Here is a 10018-nt window from a genome sequence, read left to right on the forward strand (position 1 = left end):
GTTGCCAACCACACATGATGGCAAAAAACCTACGGCCAAGCCTGGTCAGAAATTCGCACGATGTTGAAGCATTGAGCAGACGCAAGCGTGAAATGTGCAGGTGTGCTCTCCCCCTCCCCATTTCGAAAGCAGTGAGGCGAAAACACTGCAGGAAATAAAATTGGTACGTTTTTTGACCGAGGAAGACGCTTACAGTTAGATAGAGGTTACAGTTAGCGTTGAAGTAACTAACAAATAAACAAGAAAGAAAGAAACTAATATTAAACATGTCAGCTTACAGACGTAAAAACGACTGCAAAAATAGGAAACTAATTGTTTCAGACCTTTTTAGCTTGCTTACACAATTCGTGACGTTGTATTACATTAGCACTCGGTCTGTAGCTTATCACTCGCTTCACGTTTGCTAAGTTGTAAACGCCTTTCGTTGCTAGATTGATAGCAGAACGACGGGAGGTTGAAAAAAAAAAAATAATAATAATAATAATAATAATAATAATATCCTGTTCGAAATATGCATAATACCTGCTTGAGTTCTGCCGTAAATTGCCACTGGATGCTAATGTAGGCAAAGAAACAGAGATAAGGAACAATTCGAAAATCAGATTTTTTGAGCAAATTTTATTCGAAAATATATTATTCAATTAGAAATCATCCAAATAGTCTATACTTATTAGATTTCCGTAGCTACAAAATATAAACATTGTAATAGCTTTTATAACTTACCACAGAAATCCGAGATCGTAGACAAAGGCCCCAAAAGAAAAAACACCTGTTGCACATTCCCAAAAGTTCGAAAAATGCAATCACGTTTGCCGAAGCGTACTCAAGTATCTTAACGCCACAAGAGACAAATGTCTGACAGTAGCAAATCAAAATTCAAACCAACAGAACACGAAAATGCACAAAGAGGCCGAATGTGTATAAAGTTAGAAACACAGAAAAAAGAAAATACACTATAAACACTAGTAACTGACAAGTGTTTTGCTTTAAGCCTTGTTCTCTGAGGCAGATGTACCGCACAATTTCTTCGTAAGTGTCTCTATACGAGGTGATATTGTTTGCACACAGCTTAGACGTAACAAACATTCCACGTGATGGTTGGACAACGAACTTCTCTGGTTTGATTTCGTCAGTCGCATTTTTGAAAATAATTGCTCACACACATACGTCGAACCAAACATTGACATAATATTGGCAGCATTTCTATGCAGTCGCGGAAATCGACATCGAAGGAAATTCCTATAGAACTCTTGTAAATTGCTTTTCTGATGGAATTTCTCTTTAAATTCCCTGTCGCACACTAAGTCTATAAGTTCCAACTGAACATCAGGAGGAGCGTCTGCAATGTTTGTAGAGAATGGGGTGGCAAATACCCTGAAGCTCATCTCCAAACATTTTATGTCCTGAAATCTGCTTTCAAACTCGTCCTTAAGGCTAAGCAGCAAACTGCGGTAATGAGTCAAGTCAAGAAGTTTACCGGATTCTTGTAAGGTTCCTAAGCTGGGAAAGTGAACCAAAATCTTGTTTTCAAATTGCTGCGCCCAAAGGGATAGCTTCATTTTGAACGCTTCGACGCGATCGCACATATTTGTAATTAGCAGATGTTGACCCTGCAATGAGAGGTTAAGAGCATTGAGATGAGTAGTTATGTCTGCCAAAAACGCAAGGTTGCATCTCCATTGGTCGTCTTTCAGTTCTGGCACGGAATGATCGTTCATATCGAGAAACATATCAATGTCGTTTAGTAACTGAAAGAACTGGTTTAACAAGTTCCCACGGCTCAGCCAGCGCACCTCAGTATAATAAGGTATGTCTCCGTATGCACTATTTAGGTCTTCGAGGAAGGATTTAAATTGGCGATGTCTCAGTCCATGTTTTCTGAGGTAGCTGGTGGTACGAACTACAACGTCCATGACATCGTTCATCGTTACACTCTTTGCACACAACTGTTCCTGATGCAACATACAATGAATTCCCCTGATATCATGCGACACCCCAAGCTCTTGCAGTTTTTGTTTTAGTCGCGCCACGAACCCTGCTTCCTTCCCAACCATAGCAGGTGCCCCATCGGTCGCTACAGAAACCAGTGCATTCCACGCAAGGCCTGTATTTTCGACACTTTCTTCAACACACGCAAGAATGTCAGCGCCCGTTGTGGTGCCCTTCATAGGTACTATGTGCAACAGTTCCTCTCGAATCTCCAGATCACTATGTACACCACGAATAAAGATAGCAAGCTGCGCAGTATCTGTAACATCCGTACTTTCGTCGAGCGCCAGGGAAAATGCAATAAACGTTTTCGAAAGTTCCGTTAGCTGGCTCAAGACATCATCTGCAAGATGTTCTATGCGTCGCGTAATAGTCTGTCGGGAAAGTGGAACCGATTCGAACTGCTGTATTCGAGATGGACAAAAGTCTTCTGCTGATATTACTATACACTCCTTTATTAGGTCTCCGTCTGTGAAAGGGCGCAACAATCTCGCAATATGCAACGCAATTTTGTAACTCACCCGCACAGAGGCTTCACACGTTCTCTCCCCGTCTTCCTTTTCCGATGCGGCCTTATTCTCTTTCAACTTCTTCAATTCTTCTTTGCGAAGATGTCCCTCAAGTTCCCCGTATTGCTCCACGTGATAAATATTATAGTGACGTTGAAGGTTGAACTTTTTAAATCCGTGTAATGTTTTAAAGCACACTAAACATTTGGCTACACCGTCTTCTTCGACAAAGAGATAATCCTCCTCCCACTGCGTGTTGAACTTAAGTGTAGGTGTAGGGCAGCGTCGTTTCGCCATCTTACCGCTTTCAACTCTTTACAACGACTGTGCTCGATACTGGTCTCTATAAGCAGATGTACACAGGGGGAGTTAGTGGCTAGATAACTAACGTATTATGTATGCAGGTGCCAAAACTGGAAGCACGGATGATAGTAGGCTGAGCATAAGTGGCACTAGTCGCTGTCTGTTATACACTAGTAAAGCTGTTTCGTCATGTACTTAATCTTTACTTTTGTTACTACTACTACTACTACTACTACTACTACTAATAATAATAATAATAATAATAATAATAATAATAATAATGCGTAGTAGTAGTAGTAGTAGTATTCGGACCAAAGAGGGATGAAAATGGGGATTGGAGGAAATTCATAACGAGGAATTGCATAGTTTATACCGCTCACCTAACATTGTTAGGGTCATTAAGTGTAGAAGGCTCAGGTGGGCAGGCCATGTAGCCAGAATGGAAGAAATTAGAAACGCTTTCATAATTTTAACTGAAAACCCAATTGGAAGAAGACCACTAGGAAGACCTAGGCGTAGATGGGAAGACAATATTAAGATGGATCTTGCAGAAATAAGAGTACAGAGTAGAAACTGGATCCAGTTGGCTAAGGACAGAATTTAGTGGAAATATGTTGTAAACGCGGCATTGAACCTTCGGGTTCCATAGGCCATAGAGTTAGTTAGTTAGTTAGTTATTATTATCTAAAAGAAATGTTCAAATGTTGTTAAGAGACAATTACACAGAAGAACTGAGTTCCGACCAAACACTAGTTTGCCGGAAGGAAATTCCAGTGCAGTCCAGCCCACTTTAAGCGTTATCTGTGCAATCCACGTTTCATGTTCAAGACATAGGGAATAATTGTTCGTAACATTCAGTTGGAACGTTCCCTTCCCAGTTTACGCTGTTACAGTAGGCCTACAACATTGTGACTTTCAAAATCAGTTAGTAACTATCGAAGAAAGACAAGCGTGTAGCTTCAGTCGTTGATATGATTTAACATTCTTTTTCACTTTTAACAAGCCACCGGTAAGCAACCAGCCAGGGACAATATATTTTTCCTTATTAAAAAGACACTCCTTGTTACAAAAAAAAAAAAAAAAAACTAATGGTACTCACTAATGGTCACTCTTAAAAATGGAAAATCTCTTTGGCTCTCTTAATATTTTGTTTGATTCTTTGCGATCAAAGTAACTTTAAAAGTGGAGTAAGAAATACTATTCTTCCTATTGATAGTGTAATAGTGGCTTCTAATCTCCACAACCAACCCCTTGCTAAGCCTATTCGTACACACACATACATGCATAAGCTAATTTTCTGGAGATAATACTTAAACAATTACAAACAAGTGCTACAGTATTTTTATCGTATCAACAGATTATCTCTTTTCCTAAAAAGCGAAACAACATAATATAACAAACCCACACTCGGATTAAGAACTTGATTATATATATATATATATATATATTGAAAACTGGTTTTCCATTGGGCAAACTAGCACACATCCTTCTTTAACAAAAGGAAAGAAAAAAAGAAGAAAAGGAACGTACATAGTTTATCATTTGATAGCTGTTACAAGTTTGTGTTGTCTATATTTAACGGTTACCACATTGTAAAAAACACTAAACACTAAATGGCAATCAGTTACCATACATACTTTTTTTTATTTGGTAAGCTAGTGATTACCGCCAAGGTTGACAACACTTCCGCTCCTCTAAGGACGAAACCCGAAGATTCACGAAGCACGAACAACGGTATTTGCACGTAGAATGCTCGTGAGCGTTCACGAGGAGAGTTTCCACTATCTGCTCGCCGTGGCCAGGGCTGTTCTAGATCTCTTCAACCGGCTCTGGCTGGAGAACAGTTTTCCTGCTGCTTGGCGTGAGGCTTACATTATCCCGATTCTAAAACCTGGTAAGCTTGCTACGTCTCCTGCAAACTACCGACCCATCGCCTTTACCAGCTGCCTTTGCAAAGTTTTGGAGAAGATGATCAACAACCGTCTCGTTTGGTTCGTTGAACATAATGGCTTTCTTTCCAACTTCCAGTGTGGCTTCTGACGCTATCGCTCCACGACAGATCACCTTGTTCACCTAGAGACTGCGATCCAGGATGCCTTTCGCCACCGTAAAAATCTTATGGCCATTTTTTTTTATTTGGATAAGGCTTATGACACTACTTGGCCCTATTGGATCTTGCGCCAACTGCATATTTGGGGCTTCCGTGGCCAGATGACTGCTTTTCTTCAGAACTTTCTTCGCGAGCGTTCCTTGATTGGAAAACCCTTTCTGTGTTTCGACAGGAGAATGGAGTTCAGCAAGGCAGTGTGTTCAGTGTAACACTGTTTGCTGTGGCTGTGAATAGTGTGCTGCACGAACTTACATCTTTCGTTCGTGGTTTGCTCTACGTGAATAACTTCACGATCTACTGTCGGTCCCATGATCTTCGTACCATTGCACGCCAATTACAACTGATGCTCAACCGCCTGCATTAGTGGTCCCTTCGCTCTGGCTTCAAGTTCTCTTCTACCAAGACCAACTGTGTGCACTTCTGCCGTCTCCGAAACTATGCTTTTGATTCAGATCTTTCCTTGGGACCTGATCGCCTCCAGTATGTTGACTATATTCGTTTCCTAGGCCTCCAGTTTGATCGCCATCTTACTTGGAATCAGCATGTTCGCGCCTTGAGATATAGCTGTCTCCGTTCCATGAACTTGTTGCGCCTACTTTCTCATACCACCAGGGATGCTGACCGTGTAGTGGTGCCTCGCCTTTACAGAAGTCTCATTCGATTGAAGATCGACTACGGCTGTGTGGTTTATAGTTTTGCTTGCCGCAACATACTACGCCATCTGGACAGCGACCATCATCTGGGTCTGCAAATTGCCACTGGAGCATTTCGCACAAGCCCCGTCATTAGCCTGTATGTCGAAGCTCACGAGCCATCTCTGTTGCACCGTCGCCAAGTCCTGCAGCTAAGATACCTACTTCATCTGAAGGCCATTCCTGATCATCCCTCTGGGTTTACGTTGGAAGCTGGTCCTCGCCTTCAACGTTATCAGGCACAGCATACAGTCACCAGACAATTTGGAATCCGTGCCTTGGAACTTCTGGCAGATCTTGCTCTCGAGCTACCTCCACTTGCTATTTTGGTTTTCCTGCCACTACCACCTGGCAACTACTTCCACCGGCGATTAACTTCTCTTTGGCGCAGTTCAAGAAGGATAGTACCAGTGACCAGGAATTTCTCACTCATGGCCTCCTATCCGGGCTACCGCAGATGGCTCCAAGCAGAATGACTCTGTTGGCTGTACTTTGGTTCTGGAAGTCCACCTTTGTCGAGTTCAGCTTCATCCGTTCTGCAACGCCTACACCAAAGAATTGTTAGCCATTTTGGAAACTGTTCATCATGCTCGTCACCGCCAGCTTCGCGCTATTGTGATCTGCTCTGATTCCAGTAGTGTCTTTCATAGCCTTACCGATGTCTCGTCTCCACATCCACTTGTCCAGCAAGTACTACTTCAGTGGCATTGCCTACTTGCTGATTGGTATGATCTTCAGTTTTGTTGGGTGCCAGGCTATGTTGGCATCCCTGGAAATGAGCTGGCCGACACTGCTGCGAAGGAGGCTGCTCTTCATGGTCTTCGTTGCCGCCTTCCTGTTCTCATCACTGATGTTTGTCACGTATTTTATTGTCTTCTGAATCAACGCTGGCAGTCATCATGGGATCAGCAGATCAACAACAAACTCCATGCTGTGAAGCCCCGTCGTGGAGTCTGGTCGTCGAGCTCCCGCCCTTTACGATTGGAAGAGAGAACTTTCGCTCGTCTTCGGATTGGTCATAGTCATTTGACACACGGACACCTTCTACAGAGAACTCCTCCTCCTGACTGTCACCTCTGTGGCCAACGCTTGACTATTCGTCATCTTCTTGTGGACTGCGTACCTCGTGCGCCTGTACGTGCTCAGTTTGGCCTACCCGCTGATCTCCGAACTCTGTTCAGCGATGATCCTGGCATCATCTTTAAGGTGTTCCGATTTCTGCGACATCAGCAAGTTTTATCCGCCATCTGACTTTTCTGTATGCCTCTGTGACTTGCAGTGCTCTCTTATGTGGACGCAACTTTTAAAGTTTCATGCAGTATTTATTATTTTATCTTGTACTTTTCTTTTCCTGTCTGGTGCTCTGCGTGACTGTTTTAGTGTGCCCCTTATGATCTTCTCTACTACGGACAGTACGTTTTTTTTTTTTTTTTTTTTTTTTTAGCTGTGTATGTTTCTGTCCCTTCGCGTTTACTGTTTGTGCATGATGATGGGTGCTAAAAGACCTCCGTCGTCGGCGCACCCACCCCAACCTTTTCAATTCAATTAAATTCCATCCAGAATTGTCATTTACACCTACTACTAATTCCAGTTTAACCCCTTACCGCATGCCGTGCCATATATGGCACATACCCTTTTTTCACTTTAGCTTTTTTGTGATTTATCAAAAGCACCAAATGACTGTTTTGTCTGCTGTGTGCGATATTGACTTGCATGAATAAGAGATTTTGGTGTCATGTGGCATGTTTTTTGTCACTAGTAAGTGTGTCATATATGGCACTTACTTATTTCTCGTCGGAATTAAGTGAAAAATCTAAAATTCAAGTTTTAATTCATTTTTTAAATTCACATAAGAAGATTTTCAACACTGATTATTTTTTTTTCGCTAAAAGTAAAAAATCATGCAGAAATGGGTTAATTCTTTCTTATGCAGGTAACATTCGAAATCAGGTTGGTCGGCAGATGCTTGACAAAGCGGTCAATTTACAACGCAGGGTCAACGTTGGCAGTTGGTTTAGCCTAATGTTCTTCACTGTCAGGTTGACAAAGCTGTCAATCAGAAGACATCACCACCGTTGGCAGGTGGTTCAGTCTAACATTGTCTACTGTATGTACTGATAGGGTTATAATATTGATGTATTTTGCATGGGACATTATTCAAACTTCTTTACTTTCTATGAACAAAATCCTTCGTTGTATCTCCAAGGCTCTTGTATTGGATATTCTTTATTATTAGACATCTAAACTTATGAACGTCAGCTGATTACTCTGACACAGTGGCATATTTACGATTTTGTTTCGGGAGGGGCTTTGCTAACTTTCGGGGAGGGCTTTGCCTGAAAATGTGAAAATTCTGCAAGATATTTCATATACTTGACTATAGTAAGTAAGATTTCGGGAGGGGGCTTAAGCCCGGAAGCCCCCTCTAAATACGCCACTGTTCTGACACATGACAGTTTGAAGTTGCGTTCTAAGTAAATAACATGAACAGAAAGAGGAGTAGACAGAAAGCCTCTCGTTAATAAAGTCAGTGGCATCAAGCAGACAAGAACATGGAGGGAGTTACTATTAAATAACTCGTGCAACCATAAATACTTGTACCTGTCTTCCAGCTAGCCCCCTTCCCACATTTATTCAATCCGTTTCTCTCTGTCTTGTTTGTCAGGGCAGGCATGGTGGCTCAGTGGTAGAACGCCTATCTCCGTTGCGTAGGGTCCCTGGTTCTAGTTCTATTCCCGTTCTATTAAGCTGTGTGGTCAACATCACATCCTGGGTTTTCTCGAGTTACTCCCGTTTCCTTCCACTTTCCTATTCTACCAATTCCTCCATCATTACTCATTTGTTTTATTCATTCATTTCCTTTAGCCTAAAAAGCGTAATCGTGAGGTGTCAAACTGAAAGATTGTCTTATTTTCTGTTCTAAGTTATATATTGACCCATTATTTGGAAATAAAATTCCTCCACTTAGTTCTCTTTCCGATAAATTAAAGTTTCGTTTTCTTACGAATTGCAAAGCCTGTAACTTAGAAACAAAAGTAAATTTGCATTTCTTCCGTGTATGATAAGTTTATAACCTACTTTTAGTGAGTACTCATAGTAGCACTTCCCAAAATTTTGTATCAGGGCTCTAACAAATACTAAATGAAGCTCTTTAAAAATCATAGCCTTGAGTATTTATTTTTTTTTATATTCAACACTTCGGGCTGGGAGTAAAAAAATGTAATATAATTTCGAAATTATTATCGGTGGGCAGAAATTTGTTTAATAAAATGAATTAGTAATTTTTGAACGCTGTAAGAGACGGCGTGAGCGACGTGTTAAAACGTGAATGGGTTAGATGGAATGTTAATGTATGCAATGTGCACTGGGTGATGTAATAGGACCATTCTTATTTAAAGGAATTGTTACCAGTAACACACACTTTCAGATGTTGCAGGAAGTTGTCATTTCAGATTTGAAAATAACCCTCGTTACGAAAATATTCAGTTCACATGGTAACACGATAGAGCACCGCCTCACTTTGGTATTGTTCTGAGGGATTTCTTGGATCAACATTTCGATGAATGTATTGGCCCTCGTGGTACGACATATTGACCACCCCGTGCATGTGATCTCATACCATGTGACTTCTCCATGTGGGTTATTGTCGAAATAGAGGTGATTTCCGGGCAACTGTAGGATTTCAATCACGTGAAACTTCTAAACGAACAATCACTCAAGAGATTGGATGATAATCCTCGATTGTGTCAAATCAGTGCTGAAAAGATGTGCCTTGTGCATTGAACATGGTGAGAGACAGTTTGAACAGTACTTTTAAATACATCAAAGATTGGGAAATCACCTAGCTTCTTTTATTTTATTACTTCAAATACTGAGGAAAGAGACTTTGTGCCCACCCTGTATATACCAAAGTTGCCAAAGCTTTTGAATATGAGTTGTAGCATCTTTTAGAAATGAAATTTATTGGATCATGTTATTATGTAGCCCTCTATGTTTTTTCCCTTCAATTTACTCAAATTTGTATCAGAAAGCCGTTTGATTTTTACTTCAAAAGACGTGACCTGGAAAAGATGCTGCATAGAAGCTGTTCAAGTTTTACCTAGAACTCACGTACTTGCATCAAAGGGTTTCATCTGTATTCACTTACTGTCTCAGAAAGTTCAGTATAAAATAAAAAGCAAGAAACATCACAAATGGACCCTCTTTGTTTCTTTGTATATGGATAACCCCCTGAGATGTACTTGCTACAGCACTAAACAGCGGCGTCGGCAGCTTTTGTTTGCTGTACTTCGAAAGAGTATTGTATATCGCTAAAAAAAAAAGTCTAACGCCTAAAGAATTTCCACATTTTACCTATGTCGCCTTCTATCTTTAAAGCAATGTATTCTAATACCTACAAGATAAACAAAATAGAA

The 10018-nt window shown here is 41.0% G+C and overlaps 1 protein-coding gene across 1 annotated transcript; it reads right to left on the reverse strand.

Annotated features, from left to right (window-relative positions):
- Positions 1-986: 986 nt before the first annotated feature.
- On the reverse strand, positions 987-2795 carry LOC145675053 (general transcription factor II-I repeat domain-containing protein 2A-like). The gene has a single exon (XM_081745419.1). It carries the CDS (start codon positions 2793-2795, stop codon positions 987-989), a length of 1809 nt encoding a protein of 602 aa, XP_081601545.1.
- Between the last annotated feature and the right edge of the window lie 7223 nt (positions 2796-10018).

This window comes from Thermobia domestica, chromosome 18 (genome assembly GCF_964235325.1).
Source record: "Thermobia domestica chromosome 18, izTheDome1.hap1.1, whole genome shotgun sequence".
Lineage (NCBI taxonomy): Eukaryota > Metazoa > Arthropoda > Insecta > Zygentoma > Lepismatidae > Thermobia > Thermobia domestica.